At 44.4% G+C, this 20,554-nt stretch overlaps 1 protein-coding gene across 2 annotated transcripts; it reads right to left on the reverse strand.

Moving 5' to 3' along the window:
• Positions 1-1,102: 1,102 nt before the first annotated feature.
• selenbp1 (selenium binding protein 1) lies at positions 1,103-20,252 on the reverse strand. 2 transcript variants are annotated; one of them, XM_041987754.1, is made up of 12 exons: positions 20,152-20,252; positions 16,273-16,326; positions 15,961-16,073; positions 15,518-15,703; positions 12,485-12,605; positions 12,215-12,397; positions 11,725-11,906; positions 7,609-7,687; positions 7,385-7,506; positions 7,207-7,299; positions 7,022-7,140; positions 1,103-3,218 (listed from the first exon to the last, which is right to left on the reverse strand). In XM_041987754.1, the coding sequence occupies exons 1-12, from the start codon at positions 20,153-20,155 to the stop codon at positions 3,056-3,058; spliced, it is 1,419 nt and encodes a 472-aa protein (XP_041843688.1). In that variant the 5' UTR covers positions 20,156-20,252; the 3' UTR covers positions 1,103-3,055. The 2 variants fall into 2 exon arrangements, with proteins under 2 accessions (XP_041843688.1, XP_041843690.1); XM_041987756.1 differs by lacking the exon at positions 20,152-20,252 and adding an exon at positions 19,951-19,973.
• Between the last annotated feature and the right edge of the window lie 302 nt (positions 20,253-20,554).

Here is a 20,554-nt window from a genome sequence, read left to right on the forward strand (position 1 = left end):
TAGCAGTAGCAGTAGACTCTACTTCCTGAGGAAGTTTGGTATGAATACCAGCATCATCACAAACTTCTACAGGTGCCCCATGGAGAGCCTGCTGAAGGGCTGCACCACAGTGTGGTATGGGAACTGCACCCCTCAGAGCCGAAAAGCACTACAGAGGGTGGTGTGAGCGGCCGAGGACGTCACCGGCAGCAGTCTCCCCGCCATGCAGGACATTTACCACAGCAGGTGTCTGCGTAAAGCACGCAGCATCACTAAGGACTACACTCATCCAGCACGAGGATATTTCCGTCTGCTACCCGCTGGTAGACAATACAGGAGCCTGCCAGCACGCACAAAAACACTGAAAGACAGTTACTACCCCCAAGCTGTCAGACTACTGAACTTACAATAATACTGCACTAAACTACTTGCTAGATATTACTGTGCAGCCATACTACATACATTTACATCTGTCCACAATTCTCATTCTTTTGTTATGTCCATCATACCCCTGTACATACAAAAATATAAATATATACAAAACGGTTCCTTAAACACTTTTCAGAGCAAGCCTTTCTTAATGACTTGGCTCTGGTAAACTGGCAGAATGTAACATTAATCCCCTGCATTGATGATGCTGTAACTTTTTTCTATGATAACTTCATTTCAGTTAATAAACATGCAAAAAATATATATATATGCACTGCCTCTAGCACTACATGACAGCACCTGGTCCACCTGGACTCCAGCAGTCTGACTACAACTTAATGATGACGTCCATCTTGTTTGAATTCATGCTTGTGTTGTTCTTCCTCTCAAATGTAAGTCGCTTTGGATAAAAGCGTCTGCTAAATGAGTGAAGAAATGCCAATTTTAAAAAACAGAAAAAAACAGGGACAACCCTTGGTTTACAAAGGAATTGGCTGAATTGCTTCACGAGCGTAAACAGTGGTCCTTAGCTAGAAAAACGCAGTCTGCGCTCGATTGGCAGCACTTTCGTGCACTTAGAAACAAAACTTCTTTATGTATTAGAAAATCTAAAGCCAGCTACTACTTGAACCTACAGACAATTTCAACGATCATTTGAAGTTTTGGCAGATAATTAAAAAGCTGCAGAATAAGAAAGCTTTCAGTCTTTTATTGTTGATGAAAAGGACATGTCACATTTATTTAATGTTCATTTCAGAAATGCGGGACATATCTTTGACCATTTTTAAGATATTGATGGGTCATCAACAAATCGATCTGATCCAGACCTTCTCAAATCCTGGTTTTAGTTTTACACTGTTAACGCCAAATGTTTTGCTGATTTTTTCAATTTGTCACTTGCTTCACAAACATTCACGGTTTTATGGAAACAAGCTTTTGTCACTTCCTTACTGAAATCTGGTGATTCCACAGACATGAATAACTATAGACCAATTTCAATAGTACTCTGTACTATCACTGCCACATTCAAAGTCTTAGATGATGTAACAACAGCCCTTGAAAATAAAAACGCTTGTTTAGCCTTATTTATCGACCTAAGGCTTTCAATACAGTGGACCATTGTCATCTAATTAATGTCATGCAAAAAATGGGGTTTAGTCCCAACTTGGTTAGCTGGTTTAAAACTTACTTAACAGAACGCATTCAGTTTGTTCAGTTTGGTTCTGCTCCGTCTGATGCAGTCACACTGAATAAGGGGGTCCCACAAGGATCTATTTTAGGGCCTTTACTTGTTTTGATTTACATTAATAATATCTGATCAGTTAAAATTCTCTCTGCATCGTATGTATGCCGATGATACCGTTTTGTATTCCTCTGCTCCCTCTTGCTAAATTAGTCCTTAATGCAAAGAAAACTAAAGTCATGTTTACCCAGAGCTCTGTGGCTGCAATGCCTTGCATTAAAAAACTTTACAGTTAGTGGGTGGAAATAAATAAAAAGAAAGAAAATTTAAATTTTCAGCTGTATTTTGTTTTTATGAGTGTACGAGGTATTAGCAGGAAGAACTGGAATACTCTGATTGTATAGCTGTCACATCTGCAGCTGTTAAGCAACGGGGGACTGGAGCACTATGGGAAATTCTCATCGGTTGGGTAGGCTGTCCCATTTCACAACCGGTAAGTGCATTTCAGAGTGCACGTAGACCACTCCATAGTCTGTGCATGTTGAAGAGCGTATACCCTGAATTGGGACACAGCTTACAAGTGTCTTTCTTCTTCTGTGGTGCTTTTTTTAGGCGTTACTGATCCAAACGGAGCTCCAGCTCCTGCTGAACCAATCTGCTACTGCAGCTTTAAAGGCTTAGGGTTGTTGGACCATTCAGAGACACCGTAGTAAAAATGGTGGCAGCTGCTATGTATGTGGACCCACGGTGAGTACCTGTAGAAGCAGGGTGTCGCTATCTGGCAGGTTTTAGTTGTTTCCCTGCTCCACACCTGGTTCAGATGAAATGGATCCAGCAGCTGTAACCTGTTCAGCTGTTCTGGATTAGGAAACATCTAAAACCTGCAGGACCCTCAAGGACCAGAGCTGGACACATGCTTCAGTCTAAGGCAATAAAAACACAACAATTGCTTTAGTATAACCATTAGAAACCAATAGAAACAGTTTTATTGATAGATTACTTTTTCTGTTATTGATGTCTGATTTTATTACAATCTGCAGCTTTAATCAATAATCGAAGAAGCAGAATCTGAAATGTTTGATTGACAGAAAATTTCAGTGTTAAACAAGCAGTTCTGGGTTCGGTTGATCTGGATCCGGATCTGGTTCAGAACGATGTGGATCTGGATTTGCGAGGCTGTTAATAGCTGTTGATGATCTAGATCTCAAGCGCTGTAAAGGTCATTATGTCTGGATTTGTTACAGCTGATTACAGTTCTATGTATTGATGCCCTGATCTGCTGATTAATGACTTCTTGTTTTTTCGGACCTGTGGCTGACGTTTCGGACCCATCCTGGACGGCTTTGGGTGTTGTGTGTTGTTGTTTTTATTCTTTTGTCTTTTTTACTGACAGGCTGCAAATTGTCCGTCTGGGATGAATAAAGTTAAATTGGAATGAACTGATCCGGGTCAGAATCCAGGTCTTTACAGCCAGATGTCAGAGGTGCAGTCTCCTCCCGGGTACCGTAGCTCGTGGGCCAGAACTGGGCCATCAGGCTCCTTACCGAAGTCCACCAGGAAGTCCTCGTTCAGGGAGAGACCACCGTGGTCGGAGTCCACATCAATCTGCATCATCACGGATCCCTCTCTGAGGATGCAAACACACACACACAACACTGTTCTCTTCTAAATCCAACTAATAGACCTAATGTCCAGTAGCTGGACTCAAGTTATGTCTCTGCCCACAGAGCTAAAAAGACCAGAATCCTCATTTATCAACCTGAGCGTAGCAAAGCAAACTACAGGCGGCGTCTGCGGCGCACTTCTACCTTCAGATTTATCAAAGCGTGCACACGTACGTCCTCCACCTGTTTCCGTTTATAAACTAGAACCAACTCTAAAGCGGTGCAGGTGAGGGACGCCTTGCTCCGCCCACATGGTGGCTATAAAAGGTCAGGTGGACGCCTGTAATACATATTCATCACATCATTTCCATGGTGGCTCGGGAGGGAAAAAGAGGGAAGAAGTGGAATTTTTCGGGGTGTGAGACAGAGATCCTGATGGACCACGTTGGAAAAGGTAAAAATGTGTAACTGGTGGACACGGCGTGGACGTTACTGGTGTCAGAAAGACAGAATATTGGCAGCAGGTGGAGACGCTGTCATCACAGGAAGAAGAGAAGAAACGCCAGAGGAGTCGGATCGTACGGATGGATATCAGTCGGTAAAACATCCGTCTGTCATGCAGGCAGTGTTGGCAGTAACATGTTACAGTAACCATATTACTTTTTTGGGTATCGAAGTAGTGTGTTACATTTAAAATATCGTTAAGGAAATAACTGTACTGGACTACAGTAACGTGTTTTTCTGCGTTACTCGAGCCGTGTTTGCCTTTGTGTAAAGTCCTGATCTGTTTTAAGTGGTACACACATGCTGCTGCCTGTGTGTGTGCTTGCTTGGGCACGTTGCCATAGAGATCGATTTGAAACAAGCAGCCGACCCGCCTAAACAAGCATCCGACCCGCCTAAACAGGCATCCGACCCGCCTAAACAAGCAGTCGACCCGCCTAAACAGGCATCCGACCCGCCTAAACAGGCATCCGACCCGCCTAAACAAGCATCCGACCCGCCTAAACAGGCATCCGACCCGCCTAAACAAGCAGTCGACCTGCCTAAACAAGCATCTGACCCGCCTAAACAGGCATCCGACCCGCCTAAACAAGCATCCGACCTGCCTAAACAAGCATCTGACCCGCCTAAACAGGCATCCGACCTGCCTAAACAAGCATCTGACCCGCCTAAACAGGCATCCGACCCGCCTAAACAAGCAGCCGACCCGCCTAAATAAGCAGCCGACCTGCCTAAACAAGCCAAGATTTATCAACATTTCCTGGAGCACAGCAGCTGATAAGACAGAAATTAACAAGCTAGTTGCAGGTTTATTGTAGGAGACATGCTCTCACTGTCGACCATTGAATGGTCCAGGTTTAGGAAAAATACTAGATAAAATGATGATGAGACAAGTGTGGCCATTTTGTTTACAATATACAGTAAACACTCTGCAGACAGGCAGCAATGATTCGGCTATGATGTTTGTCCATGTCTACGCGGGGAATTAAGAAATGGTAAAGTAATGGCGCTATTTTTCAGATGCAGTAACGTAATTTCATTACAATTTACAGAAGTAAACTAGTAACTAATTACTTTTTTAGAGTAACTACCCCAACTCTGCAGGTGGGAGATGGAAGTTCGATTCTTACAGGGTTAAGTTGCTTTGGAGAAAAGTGTCTGCTAGACGACAGTAATGATGCTGGTAATTTGTTTTAATTTATAAGATAAATATGTACAGATACATCGGTGATTGGTAGCAGTTTATTTAGTGTTAAATAATATTTCTTTCTAGTTGCTGGGTGTTTCAGCTGGGTGGGCGGGGCTGCAGCTGGGTGGGTGGGGCAGAGGGACACCATCACTGCTATTAACCAGGTGGTTAGGAGTTGTGGGAAATAAAGACGTGTGGACAGAAATGGGGACAACAATAAAAACATTGTGTAAGAATAAATAAAGGAAATCCTACTCTTGTGTGTTTCGTTAGCGTAGCATCACTTCTAGACCTCCAGCCTCCAGTCTGGTCCCGCTCTGCTGGAATGAAGGACCAAAGCTACTTTCCACACTGGCTGCTACATGCTGGCAGCAGACTGGCTCCTTATTTATCTGGATGGTTTTATAACATGAAGTTTTGTTCCACAATGACAGAACATGTTTTAGTGGTTGAGCTTCTTATTAACATCATCTCCCTTTTTCCTGGAAATCCTGTTTTCCCCAAGCGTGGCTCTTAGGAGGATTAATATGGAATGTGTCTTTATTCATGTCTACAAACAGCTTTAATATATGGAGGGCCAAGACTGTCCGAATGAATGAAGGAAGGAAGGAAGGAAGGAAGAAGTGGGTCAACTTCTCCGACCATGGTTGCAAACACTCTCGAAGCGGTCGTGTCCACGGTCAGAACAGTTGCAAACAGGCTGCTACTGCTTTATAATGGTTTACACAACACGCTTCAACATTGTACCATGTACAACGCACCAAGTTAGCAGAGTTCTAAGATCACTTCCGGTGCTGCCTGCAATGCAAAGTAAGAGTCTATATAGAAATGGATAGATGGATTTTTCCCATAGACATACAGTCCTTCCATTATAGAAAAGACAGAATTCACAATAGTCACTCAAAACAAATAGAAAAAAAACAAACTATAATATATATATATATATATATATATATATATATATATATATATATATATCCTTTAACTTTAAATATATTAGAAATATAATTTATATGTTTACGGAATAAGTTGATCAGTTTGCCTCATTCCTGATACATTTAATGTAATGAATGGACAAGAAGCTGCTGTGTCAACGTATATCTATGGTTTTTCCACTAATACAAGACTCATACTTTGAAATGCATTGTGGGTAGCACCTGAAGTGATCCCAGAATTCCGCTAACTTGATGCATTCGGTGCGACGTGTTTCTTTACGGTGATAAAGTTCTGTACGTTTTATTGTTTCTCCTACAGACAATTTTGAATACCTGTTTATTCATACTAAACATAAGTCAGCAGGAACATTTATAAAGCATAATAAAGCGGTAGCAGCCTGTGTGCAACTGCTCTGACCCTGCACACGAATCACTCCAAGCTAGTGTAGCAAAGTTAGCTTGATTCAGCGGACAAGTTCACACAAGGACACAGAGTCTGAGAGCTGATTGGTTGACACGGAGGTTAGAAACGCCCACCTCATCAGCAAACACTCAAGGGAATAATATGTCGTAAAGTAAAAATGTGGAGGAGTGAGGCAAAGTAAATGTGTGCATTAGGAAAAGTGGAAATGTAGGAAGGTAAAAATAAATGCATAAATAAATAAAGGAGGAAATAAAATTAATGGGTGGAGAATTAAATACAATGGACATAGAAAAAAAAATAATTGTAGAAATAAAAAAATTACTGTAAAATAAGTGTAAAAATAATAAATTGCTGTGGAAATAAAAATATGAGAAGCAAAATAAAAGGTGAATAAATGGATAAACTAATAAATATATTTAAAAATGACATTTTCTCATTGATTTATTTATTTTTGATGATGACAGTTTTGTCCCTCCATATAAAGATCTAACGCGTTGTGGACGGTGATAGTGGATTTTGTACAAATGTCTCACATTTCACATCATTTCTTGGTTTTTTTCTGGACTGTTGGTGTCGTCGTTTCCTGTTTTCTAGATTTTGTGCGTATGTCTGGGTCAGAGTTGCCGTGGAGGAAGGAACATTTTCCTATCATGTTTGGTTTTAAGGAATCCTAAAAGTTGACTATATTTGGCGTACGCCGCTTTTTGTTCCTACTCCAGCTTTAGAAATGAGGCCCCTGGTCTCTGCTGGCTCTGCTGGGTCCTGGACCAGTACCTGATCATGTCGGGGTAAAACTGTTTGTCCCAACCACTGTACAGAGATGTTGTCACGTAGAGCCTCCGTCCATCCAGACTGAGCTGTAGCATCTGAGGACCTCCAGGTATCCGTTTCCCCTGAAAGACAGGTGGGGGACAGGTGAGGGACAGGTTAAAGGAAGACTGTGGTTTGGTCTGCATTACCTTTATGATACGGGGAGGGGGCTGTCCCTGGTTCTCCGGGTCTTCCAGGACTCTGACTGCTCCATCACTGATGATACTTCCTCCCAGGAACACCTGGAACAGACCAACAGGTGAGCCGTTTCTCCCTGAAGTGTTACCTGTTCAGGGTCTTAACCAGAGTGGTGTCATAATGTCACACCTGGCCAACAAGTTTGGGGTTCCTGCGGTCTGTGATGTCATACTGTCTGATGTCACCGTGCAGCCAGTTACTGAAGTAGAGAAAACGGTCATCCAAGGAGATCAGGATGTCGGTGATTAGACCTGCAGGTAACACATCAGTCAAACAGGTGAGCAATCAGGGAAACGGGGGGGGGGGGTCAGACAGACAGGTAAACAACCAGGTGGTTCAGGAATCAGACTCACTTGGCATCTCAGGTAGCATCCATCCCTCCACCTTCTTACTGGGAACGCTGATGACCTTCTCTGCAGCCCAGTCGGCTTTCTGAGATACAGAAAGGAGCTAAATGCTAACATCAAGGCTAACATCAAGATCAAGAGGCAGAGCCCCGCCGTTCTGCTGCTGTGTCTCGTCGAGGAGAGATGGACTTCACCCGGGCTCCAAGGAGCAACAAGTCCGCATCACGGGGCTCTCCTCACCTGAGCCACTCCCACAATTCGGCACTGACGTCTGGAGTATATCCTGGAACCCGCAATGTGTGAACTGCCGCTCCTCATTCACATCCGGAGGATCCCCCACTCACAACCACTCATTGGGGATTCCATTGTGAGGAGTGTAGGGACGACAGGGGCATTAACCCCAAAGTCATCATTCACGCAGGCACAAACGACATTTATAAAAAAAACAGTCCAAGCTGTTAAAGAAAGATTTTACTATCCTTTTTAACGTTTTAAAACATGCAGGTATAAATGCTCTTATCTCTGGCTCCACTCCCACCTGTGGCAGAGGAATAGACCGTTTTAGTAGGCTGCTTAGCCTCAATACTTGGCTGTCCTCCACCTGTCTCTAACATGGTATTGGTTTTATAGACAATTTTGATGTATTTTGGCAGAGGAGACATCTCTTTGGGCCTGACGGTATTCACCTTAATGCAGCAGGACATCGCCTACTGTCCGCTAACCTTACTTATGGTGTACAGCATGCCCGTACAGACTGATGTCTCCTAGGTCCTATGGTCTAGATTTAACACGTAGAAGTAATCCCAATAACACCGGACTGGGACCTAATTTTTCCACTGACAAGTTATCAATTCCTGTCATCATAACCAAGTGAAAACAATATAGACCCCGTCCTCAGAACACTGTAAACATGAACAATCTTAAACCCCAATATCACCGACCATCAGTTACAGTCACAAATTCACCCGTTACCATCAACATAGCATTTTTAAACATATGTTCTCTATCAAGCAAGTCTTTTATTGTTAATTATCTGATTTTAGACCACAAACTTGATTATCTTCTCTTGACTGAGACCTGGCTGGGCACAGACGCGCCAGTAGTTCTTACTGAGGCCTCCTCACCAAATTTTAGTTTTGCTCTTTCAGTCAGAAGCGGTAGGAAAGGAGGTGGTACAGCCTACTTCCAAATCAGTTTAAATTTTTTTTTTTATCAATCATCCACTCCACCTATTGCATGATTATTTTAACCGGTGAGTTTAACCTACACATAGACAACATTTTAGACCCTCTTTCAAGGGAATTTTTAAACACGCTTAATTTAATGGATTTTACCCGACATGTCACACAGCCGACTCACAACAGAGGACACACCCTGGTCATTACCTATGGCCTGTCCACCGGCATGTCCTCTGTTGTTGATTTGGCTGTTTCTGACCACTTCTGTGTGTTTTTTAATATCACTGTTTTTTCAGTACAGCGGGGGACCTCGGCACGAATTGTGAGGAAAAGTCATCTAACCTCAGAAGTGGCTGCAAATTTTATTACAGTTTTAGATAAATGTCATCCTGTTGTTTTACCTGCCCCTTGTGATTTTAATGTTGACAATTTTAACAGTAAACTTCAGGCTAGCATTGACTTGGTTGACCCACCTACAACAAAAAAAAGGTACAAACTAAACGTACTGCCCCCTGGAAAAGTGAGGAAATCACAAAACTGAAAAAAAAACTGTAGGGTGGCAGAAGGAAGATGTAGGAAAAATACAATTACAAATTAATCACCAAATCTTTTGCAACCAGCTGAGAATATATAATGCGATTAAAAATGAAAGAAATTTTTACTTTGAGATTTATCAATAGTCATAAAAACAATTTAAACGTTCTTTTCTACACAATCGACCATTTACTTAATCCCAATTCTAACAAATTTCAGATAACTATCTGATCTTCTCTGTAAATAGTTTGCCAACCATTTCAGAAGTAAAATAAACATGATCAGATGCAACATTTTATCCTCGAATAAGTGTTTGTTTTCACCCGAGGAAACACTGGACAGTTTTGCCCTGGTTAATGCTGAGATGTTTGACAAAGTTCTCTCCACAGTGAAACTCACCACATGTGTTTTAGATCCCATTCTGACCACACTCTTTAAAACAATGAATGGATCTCTCACAGAAGAGCTTCTGAACATCCTGAATTGCTCTCTTCAGACTGGGGTCTTCCCTGCTGCCTTCAAAAACAGGCCCCTGCTGAAGAAGAGCAATCTGGATTTTTATGATTTTAACAGTTATGGACCAATATCCAACCTACCATTCTTAAGTAAAATTTTAGAAAAGCCTGTTTTTTAATTCAACTTAAATTTTTTTTAGCCATAATATTTTAGAGAAGTTTCAGTCTGGATTTAGGTCAAACCACATCACAGAAACAGCCCTTCTAAAGATTTAAATGATATTGGGTGTAATGCGGACTCACAGAAACTAACAGGCTTGGTGCTGCTGGATCTCAGTGCTGCTTTCGACACAGTAGATCACACTGTTCTTTTAAGAAGACTTAAACATATGGCTGGTCTCTCCAGTGTTGTCCACAAATGGTTCACGTCCTATCTTACAGACAGAAAATTCCTGGTGGGTTTGGATACATGCTCCTCCAAGACACACAAAATTCCATGTGGTGTGCCTCAGGGTTCAGTTCTAGGCCCTGTTCTTTTAAATTTGTATTTGCTGCCTCTTGGTGGTGTCATCAGGAGACATGGAAATAAGTTTCACAGTTATGCTGATGACACACAACTTTATATCTCAATGTCTCCTGATGACACCAGACCAATGGATACTCTTTTTAACTGCATTCAGATCAAATCCTGGATGGCAGAGAACTTTCTGCAGCTTAACCAGGACAACACTGAAGTCTTAGTCATCGGCACTGAGAGACAAACATGTTTCTAAACTACAGGCATTGGCCCTGAATCCATCTTTGCAAGTCATTTTTGACTCCGACCTTAGTTTTATCCCACATATTAAAAATACCACAAAATTGGTTTTTATCATCTAAAAAATAAAGACAGAGTCCGCCCAATTCTCTCTCAGGGAAACATGCAGACGCTAATGCTTGTTCTTATCATGAGTCGCATAGACTACTGTAATGCCCTGCTATCTGGTCTTCCTAAAAAGAGTATTTCAGCTCTGCAATTACTACAAAATTCAGCAGCACGTGTCCTGACAAAGACCAGGAGGCACACATTACACCCGTTTTAGGGTCACTGCATTGCCTCCCCGTGTGTTTCAGGATAGAATTTAAGGTTCTTTTACTAGTTTATAAATGCCTCAATGGTTTTGGGCCTTCTTACCTTTCTGACCTGCTTTTACCTTACAAACCCTCGCAGAACCTGAGATCCTCTGGCACTGGTCTTCTAATCCTTCCTAAAGTCAGGGAGGCATCTTTTCAATATTATGGCCCCCGCCTCTGGAACAGCCTGCAGGAGGACCTCAGGCTGCAGAGAATCTTCATGTTTTTAAAAATAGGCTCAAAACTCACCTTTTAATTTGGCTTTTACTTAGTTTTTATTGTTTAAGTGTGGATATTTTTTTATTTATTTATTTTTATTATTTTATTCTATTATTGGTTACTTGTCTGGTGCCCGTGTTGGTGGCCTGGTCGCTGTGGTCAGGCCGACGCCTTGTGCAGACGGCTCCTGGGATAGTGTTTTGGCTCCTCTGTGCTCGGCCACATATTAATCTGACTGTGTGTGTGTGAATATGTATATGTGGTGATGGAGATGGGGGCAGGGAGCATGGTGGGAAGGGGGTTGGTGGGCTATTCTTTTTAATTCATTTAAAATCTGTAAAGCACTTTGTGTTACATTTCATTGTATGAAAAGTGCTTTAAGAATAAAGTTTGTTTGATTGATTGATTGATGTGCATGCTAACTTTGTCACAGTACCATGTTCAAAACGCTAACACTGCTAATATGTTCAAAGCCCTAACAGTGCTAACAGTGCTAACAGTGCTAACAGTGTGAACTAATGGATATATTTTGGCCCACCATTCAGCTGGTCAGAAAAAATTTGGCCCCAGGCCAAATGTAGTTGCCAGCTCCTGGTCTAAACCATGAACCCTGCGGTACTGACCTGTGTCTTATAGAATCTGAAGACTGTTCCTCGCAGGGCACATCCCACATAGCCCTCAGTGGCGTTTGGGTTGTGGAGGAATCGAACCTCTAGAGGAATTGCACCATCTTCTCCCAGTACCAGAGTCTGCAGCTTTCTGTGGGTGGTCCAGTCCCAAACATGCAGGGAGTTCCCATAATGACCTGGAACAACAGAGCAGGGAACCGGTATGAGGACATGAATCAATAAATGGATGTCCAGTGGTTCTCACTGAGATCTTCCTAGGATCAGAACCTAGACCTCGACAGCCTACATTTGAATCTGAAATTTGGTCACAGCGCTAACATACTCACAGCTCCATCAGTATTAACAATGGTCACAGTGATAGAATTGCTAAGATGTTCATAGTTAGCATTAAGTCTAAATAGACTACTCCTTTCACTGGTTCGTACTGATGGTGGCATGTCGATGAAATATTTGACATCAGAAACGTGGGGGAAACCTGACTCACCATCTCTGACATGAGCAGGATTAAATCCGTCCACCAGAGCTTTTGGTGCACCCCATTCAGTACTGATCATGACATTGTGACGGGGCTGGTACCAGAAGTCATAGCCGAAAGGCGCCGCTTCACCTGGATGCTCCCAATTACCGACCACCTCAAACGTCTCACCGTCCAGCAAAATGAAGCCACCTGCAGCAGCAGTAGTAACTATAACTGTCCACTAGAGGTCGTCGCTGCAGAATGAACAGAGGTCTGAAGGCTGCTTGCAGATCTTACCTTTACCGCTGCCTGAAGGGTCTCCCATGCAGCTGATCATGATCTGACCGCTGCCCAGACAGTGACTGGTGTGAGGGTTCGCCAGACCACATTTCCAGTACAGATCCACTGGCTCTACCATCTGAAGAAGCAACGGAACCAGATCAGACTGGATCAGAACAACCAGGGTTCATTCTCTGTCATCGTCAGACTGATGTGTACCTCACAGTCACAAGTACCTCACAATAAAATCAACATGAGTCTACATCAGTCCACCTGTGGGTCTCACCTGCATCCACCCCCCCATCTACTAAAGAGAAAACCCATGAAATCCTTCCCTCTACTGATGATGTCTCTTCTACAGCAGCTTTAGAGACATCTGTAGAAGCTGGTTTGTGATTGGACCGTTTCTGTCCTGTAGCTTTCCAAATTAACCAAAATAACAGCTTCATCTAAACCGTCTGGTTTAGACCTGGATGACTGAATTTTCTCCTTCTGAATTCAGACAGACTGAGGTTGTTTTTGGACCTGAGAACCTCAGGACAAAATTGTCTAGCGATGTAATTAGTCTGGCATTAATTTGGCTTCCAATACTACAGTGAGGAACCTTGGAGTTATTCTGGACCAGGATCTGTTCTTTGGCTCACATATAAAACAGATTTCTAGAACCGCCTTCTTCTGCCTACATAGTATTGGTAGAATTAGGGACATCCTGTCTCAGAATGATGCAGAAAACTAAGTCCATGCTTTCATTACTTCCGGGCTGGATCACTGCAACTCATTATCGTTCTGCCCCAAACATGTTTTCAGCTGATCTAATGCAGCAGGTCGTCCTCTTCATCAGGTCCACCTTCTAGTACCGGGCCGTCCTCTTCATCAGGTCCACCTTCTAGTACCGTGTCGTCCTCTTCATCGGGTCCACCTTCTAGTACCGGGCCGTCCTCTTCATCGGGACCTCCTTCTAGTACCGGGTCATCCTCTTCATCAGGACCTCCTTCTAGTACCGGGTCGTCCTCTTCATCGGGACCTCCTTCTAGTACCGGGTCATCCTCTTCATCGGGACCTCCTTCTAGTACCGGGCCGTCCTCTTCATCGGGTCCTCCTTCTAGTACCGGGCCGTCCTCTTCATCAGGACCACCTTCTAGTACCGGGCCGTCCTCTTCATCAGGACCTCCTTCTAGTACCGGGTCGTCCTCTTCATCTGGTCCACCTTCTAGTACCGGGTCGTCCTCTTCATCTGGTCCACCTTCTAGTACCGGGTCGTCCTCTTCATCAGGTCCACCTTCTAGTACCGGGTGGTCCTCTTCATCAGGACCTCCTTCTAGTACCGGGTCATCCTCTTCATCGGGACCTCCTTCTAGTACCGGGTCATCCTCTTCATCGGGACCTCCTTCTAGTACCGGGTCGTCCTCTTCATCGGGACCTCCTTCTAGTACCGGGTCGTCCTCTTCATCGGGACCTCCTTCTAGTACCGGGCCGTCCTCTTCATCGGGTCCACCTTCTAGTACCGGGTCGTCCTCTTCATCAGGTCCACCTTCTAGTACCGGGTCGTCCTCTTCATCGGGTCCACCTTCTAGTACCGGGTCGTCCTCTTCATCGGGTCCACCTTCTAGTACCGGGTCGTCCTCTTCATCGGGTCCACCTTCTAGTACCGGGTCGTCCTCTTCATCGGGTCCACCTTCTAGTACCGGGTCCTCCTCTTCATCAGGTCCACCTTCTAGTACCGGGTCCTCCTCTTCATCAGGTCCACCTTCTAGTACCGGGTCGTCCTCTTCATCAGGTCCACCTTCTAGTACCGGGTCGTCCTCTTCATCAAGTCCACCTTCTAGTACCGGGTCGTCCTCTTCATCAGGTCCATCTTCTAGTACCGGGTCGTCCTCTTCATCAGGTCCACCTTCTAGTACCGGGTCGTCCTCTTCATCAAGTCCACCTTCTAGTACCGGGTCATCCTCTTCATCAGGTCCAGCTTCTAGTACCGGGTCGTCCTCTTCATCAGGACCGCCTTCTAGTACCGGGTCATCCTCTTCATCGGGTCCGCCTTCTAGTACCGGGTCGTCCGCTTCATCGGGTCCAGCTTCTAGTACCGGGTCGTCCTCTTCATCGGGTCCAGCTTCTAGTACCGGGTCGTCCTCTTCATCGGGTCCAGCTTCTAGTACCGGGTCGTCCGCTTCATCGGGTCCAGCTTCTAGTACCGGGTCGTCCTCTTCACTGGGTCCAGCTTCTAGTACCGGGTCGTCCTCTTCATCGGGTCCAGCTTCTAGTACCGGGTCGTCCTCTTCACTGGGTCCAGCTTCTAGTACCGGGTCGTCCTCTTCACTGGGTCCAGCTTCTAGTACCGGGTCGTCCTCTTCACTGGGTCCAGCTTCTAGTACCGGGTCGTCCTCTTCACTGGGTCCAGCTTCTAGTACCGGGTCGTCCTCTTCATCGGGTCCAGCTTCTAGTACCGGGTCGTCCTCTTCACTGGGTCCAGCTTCTAGTACCGGGTCGTCCTCTTCACTGGGTCCAGCTTCTAGTACCGGGTCGTCCTCTTCACTGGGTCCAGCTTCTAGTACCGGGTCGTCCTCCTCTGAGTCACACAGGAAGTCCTGATTCTTTCCTCCAATCAGTGGTTTGCAGCGTGTCAGGGTCCACCCCCAGTGTTGGATTGATAAGAGTGGGACTCCAAAACAAAAGGGTCCCAACACAGTGCGATGGTTCGGGTCATATATTCTGGTACCTTCTCAGTTTTTACCTGTGGAAACACAAAATAATGCATACTAGTCTGTTCTGCCGAGCTATTGGTGGAAACAGGTCTATTCACAAACTGTAATAGAACCTGTGGGGTAGTGTTTCTCAACCTGAGGCTAGACGTTGACTGACATCTGCTGTATATCAGGTGAAGGCTGAGAGACATAGAGAATGAAAGGAGAGAGAGGAACAAACTGAAGCAACGTTTCATTCCTTGGAGAAAATAAAAACCCACACGTAGAAAATGTCAGAACCAGTTAGAACCAGTTGAAATGCGGCGAATAAAAACAAACGTAAAACTCGGGTGTGTCTAAAGAAGCTGCGGACCTTGTGGATTTTGGGAGCTCTGGGGTCGGTCCCAACATCGATAACATAGATCCGGGAGGAGATCAGCGATGGGAGGATCAGCCGGTTTCTGGTCTTGGAGGCATCATTGTAACAGCTGCTGCAGGCGTTCCAGCCGGAATGATGCAGCTCGTCTCGGAGGTTCGGCATCGGAAGACGGTGGATCACCTGTACATGCACAGGGAAATGTTTTCAACATGACAAAGAAAAACATGGATTACGAATCCATAATGGGACGGACTAACAACTAAACATTACTCTCAGTCTTAAAGGTCTGTTAGTTTGAAGGGTTAAAACGACCTTGAACGCACCATCAGGAACCTGAGGAAAAATGTTCTGACATTGGGAAACTGAAAGATGGAAGACAGTGAACGCAGCAGGAGCTCAGGTGGGTTTAGATGGATCAGTAACAGGTTGGGGTCTACCTGGCAGTAGGTGGAGGATCTGGGGTCCACGTCGACCGTGGCCAGGTAGTCAGGCTTCAGGGTGTCAGTGTTTCGGTAGATGCAGGGCAGGTAAATAATCTCCTCTCGAGGACCTTTAGAAACCAACAAACAATGATCCACCTGCTGGGAACACCTGGACAGGTGAAGGTCTTCTCACAGCCAATCAGATGAAAGAATGGTGCAGAGGGAGGATGTTTGTGTTTTCAAGTTTAAATAAAAAGATTACTAATCAGATGTTTACATCCTCATCAGTGTTTATAAACAAACAAACAAACAAACGTGTGGTCTCACCCTTCATGGCGTCCAGCGGGCTGCGGTAACCCGGTCCACATCCAGAACAGCCAGCTGAAACAGGAAGGACAGGAAAAGGTTTCTCTCCTCTGAAGAACACAGGAGTCCCTCCTGGCTCTGTATCAGGATCCTCATAGACAATGGCTGAAATTCCCACAGCCACAAACACACCCCCAACAAATCCCCAAACAGATCCTGAAAAACACCAGGTTAGTCCAGAATCTGAAGCGCAGCAGAAAAAAAAAAGAAAAATTTCAAATCCGGGAAGACAGAAACAACCCAGTCGTCAATATGAAGAAAACAAACAAACAAACATTTTAAACAAACAAATGAAAAACTAAACTTTTTGTTCAATTAGTTAAAGCTGAAAAAATTGTTTTATTTCTTAGCTGTAAATGTTCTGATCCATTAGATCCAGTATTCATGTTCTGTTTTAATCCAACCCGAGATCAGACATCTTGAGGCAGAAACTCTTCCATCCTTCCATCTGGTTCCATATCTCTGAGGCCCCCAGGGGCCCCGGCATCTTGTTACTATTAAGTCCTGATCCAGAACTCTGAGCTCACCTGAGGAGTGCACAGGTTTTATCCAGGAAGTTACATCACTAAATTCTCCGGTGACATCAGGTCAGTGATGGCGTCTTCAACTCCAAGAACGTTACGATAAGCAAACTGTACTGGGTCCTGAAAGATGAAGACATGCTGATTGAGGTGAGCCAATAATCGTCTCTGCAGGACTTTCATGATGTGAGATGTTAGGACAGCTGGTCTGTAGATATGTGGTCCAGATGGTTGGAATGTTTTAGGTCCTGGAACAAGGTAGGATGTTTTCCACAACACAGGAACTCTTCTGACTCAAAGGTGCTGAAGAATCCACCATAGTAGTTCTGAGCTGGTTTTCAGAAACCTGGAGCTGAAACAATCTGGACCTGCAACCTTGTTCTGGTTCAGTTTCTCCAGTTGCTTCCTCACCTGACTGCAAGAGACAGACAGGCTACAGGTGGAGGCGGAGGACGTCTCAGGAGACAGACGGGCTAGAGGCGGAGTATGTCTCAGGAGACAGACGGGCTAGAGGCAGAGGACGTCTCAGTATGTTCTGGACGTTCAGGTCCTTGACTGAGCTGCAGGGTGACAGAGTGGAGGCGGGACAGGAAGGCTGTGGGCTCATGGAGGGGGTGTGGTCTGTTGGGCTGGAGGCAAGAGGGGAACTGAACCTACTAACATGTTCGGCTCAGCTCTGTCCAGACCTCCATCAGTCTGACCCCCCACCCCCCAACTCTCTTTCATTTCTGACTACACATCCCTCACCTTGTTCTGCTGGAGCTGCTTTCTAACTTTACCTCTAGTCCTCCTCGATCCAGTTTCATCCCTCGATCCAGATTCGTCCTTCGATCCAGATTCATCCTTCGATCCAGTTTCATCCTTCGATCCAGATTCATCCCTCGATCCAGTTTCATCCCTCGATCCAGATTCATCCTTCGATCCAGTTTCGTCCCTCGATCCAGATTCGTCCCTCGATCCAGATTCATCCTTCGATCCAGTTTCATCCTTCGATCCAGTTTCGTCCCTCAATCCAGATTCGTCCCTCGATCCAGATTCATCCCTCGATCCAGATTCATCCTTCGATCCAGTTTCATCCCTCGATCCAGATTCATCCTTCGATCCAGTTTCATCCCTCGATCCAGATTCATCCCTCGATCCAGATTCATCCTTCGATCCAGTTTCATCCTTCGATCCAGATTCGTCCTTCGATCCAGATTCATCCTTCGATCCAGATTCGTCCTTCGATCCAGATTCGTCCCTCGATCCAGATTCATCCTTCGATCCAGTTTCATCCTTCGATCCAGTTTCGTCCCTCGATCCAGATTCATCCTTCGATCCAGTTTCATCCCTCGATCCAGATTCATCCCTCGATCCAGATTCATCCTTCGATCGATTTTCATCCCTCGATCCAGATTCATCCCTCGATCCAGATTCATCCTTCGATCCAGTTTCATCCCTCGATCCAGATTCATCCTTCGATCCAGATTCGTCCCTCGATCCAGATTTTATGTACTTTTTAGTTCAGCTGTTAAACACAAACATTCTACTCTTCGTTTGTTGTTTTTAGATGAAATAATGTTTCTGTGATAGTTTTAATGGTTTTATTTACTTTGATTAATCACATTTGTTTATCTATTTACAAAAACAGGACGAAGGTAAACAGCATAAAACAGTCAACATAACAATAAAATACACTCTAATCCCAGATTAGTTGAGTTTACTAGAAATTTTGGTGGAAGCTGTTGCCTTCAACCGTTCTAGTTTTTACTGTTGAAACCAAACACGTAAAGTTTTATCAACATGCTCGATTTACTGAAAGCCGTTAATTCACGTATGGAAGTTTCTTTAAAGCCTCTAGTAGTTTAAAATGACTCTCTTATATGAAATTTACTCATAATTTTACTTCTTTCATTGAACTTTTACTTACATCTAACAAAATTTATGGGTCCAGGGGGCAATGGGTTGGTTGGAGTTTCACCTTTTACACGACGAATTCAGCTGCTTTTCATTCATGGTGCCAAGTTTAAAATTCAAAGCGGGCAGAACTTTATAACATTATCTAATTGTTAACATAACCCAGGAATTAAAGAGAAGCTTTATTCATCCCCTAAAGGGGGAAATTTCTTTGCCACCACACATCTCATACACACACAATGACAAAAACACGAAACAGACGCTTAAATATGTAAAAGCACAGAACTCAAACTTATAGCACAGCAATCAAAAAAAGGTTCAATTTCAGCTAAATCTGCATCTCCCATGAGCCTTTGCGGTCCAGATATGTTGAGTTTTGAAAGTAGCCCCGCCCCCTCTGACAGAAACGTAACATGTTGTGTTTTCTTGGCTGATCATTTTTATTACACTGCACATGTAGAAAACTATTAGAAACAACTTGTTTTATTAATGAAATGCTATTTATGCTAAACACAAAATGATAATTAGTCCCTACTAAAAGGTTTATGTTCAAACAAAATCTGTAAGAAATAATAAGTCCAGTAAAATCTGTGGATTTAACCTCAAAGGCCGGCGGATCTGAAACCGAGACTCACGAGGACTCAGATGAACTGATGTAACCCCGAACTTACGCAATCACCACAGCTTCCGTCTCCGTGGAGCTGCATTCCTGAGACCCTGGTCCAGGTTCTCCTGACTAGAAATACATTACATCTCAGCCAAACCAACTTTATTTATAAAAACAGCAGCAAGACCTGAAAACCCAGAAAAAAGTTCCTTACAAAAATAAAGCAAAAGAGAAGTTAAAAGAAGACAAAGAGCTCAAACTAAAGCGGATGGTCTTAAAAACAAGCAAAGAAGTTCTGAACTTTTAAATAATAATAATAATAATAATAATAATAATAATAATAATAATAATAATAAGCACAGCGAAAATCCACATAATCTGTTAAAGAACTGATCCTCAGATTTTCAGTATTCCTGAACACACCGTTATGTAGAGTAAATGTTTGACAGGCAGGTGATTAATCAGCTTAACTTCACGCTCAGTGATGACGTCATGCACTGACATCCAATAGTGTGACAGAAGCAGACTGCGGGCGAGTGTGTGCAGGTGTGTGCAGGTAAGCAGCAGCAGCTGCTGGATTTAACACACACATCCCTGAAAACATGCAAGCCTCACCTTGATGAGCCCGTCCTCAGCGCGCACACTGTAACTTTATTTACAACACAGCTTCAAAACACGGTGGACAAAACAATCAGAAACTCCACAAAGAAACATGACGATCCTTAAACAGCTGACAGGGTTAAAACCACAAAATGTCCACTTGTCACGCCCACAAACACACCGCTGCAGGTCACCAGGAGTCCGGCACAAACTCACCCATTCCTGAGCTCCTGGTCCTGGTTCTAGTCTGATCCAGTTTTACAGGTCTGAACTTGAGGGAAACAGCAGCCAATCAAAGAGGAGGGGCGGGACCCTGAGGAGCCAGCATGTTAACCCTTAACTCCCACCTCCACCCCACAGAGCTGCAGGATCCGGTCTGAAACCTCCACCCCACAGAGCTGCAGGATCCGGTCTGAAACCTCCACCCCACAGAGCTGCAGGAGAGCTGCAGGATCCGGTCTGAAACCTCCACCCCACAGAGCTGCAGGATCCGGTCTGAAACCTCCACCCCACAGAGCTGCAGGAGAGCTGCAGGATCCGGTCTGAAACCTCCACCCCACAGAGCTGCAGGATCCGGTCTGAAACCTCCACCAACATCTTCAGTTTGTCCCGGTGGGTC

Source organism: Melanotaenia boesemani, chromosome 6 (genome assembly GCF_017639745.1).
Source record: "Melanotaenia boesemani isolate fMelBoe1 chromosome 6, fMelBoe1.pri, whole genome shotgun sequence".
Classification (NCBI taxonomy): Eukaryota; Metazoa; Chordata; class Actinopteri; order Atheriniformes; family Melanotaeniidae; genus Melanotaenia; species Melanotaenia boesemani.

Bases quoted from the DNA above. Each gene is read 5' to 3' on its own strand.
- selenbp1 (XM_041987754.1), bottom strand. The intron at 12,606-15,517 runs GTCCGCAGCTTC...TTGCTTCTTCAG, and splicing joins GAGCTCCCAAAATCCACAAG to ATGGTAGAGCCAGTGGATCT. The intron at 7,300-7,384 runs GTGTGACATTAT...GGTCTGTTCCAG, and splicing joins ACCCCAAACTTGTTGGCCAG to GTGTTCCTGGGAGGAAGTAT.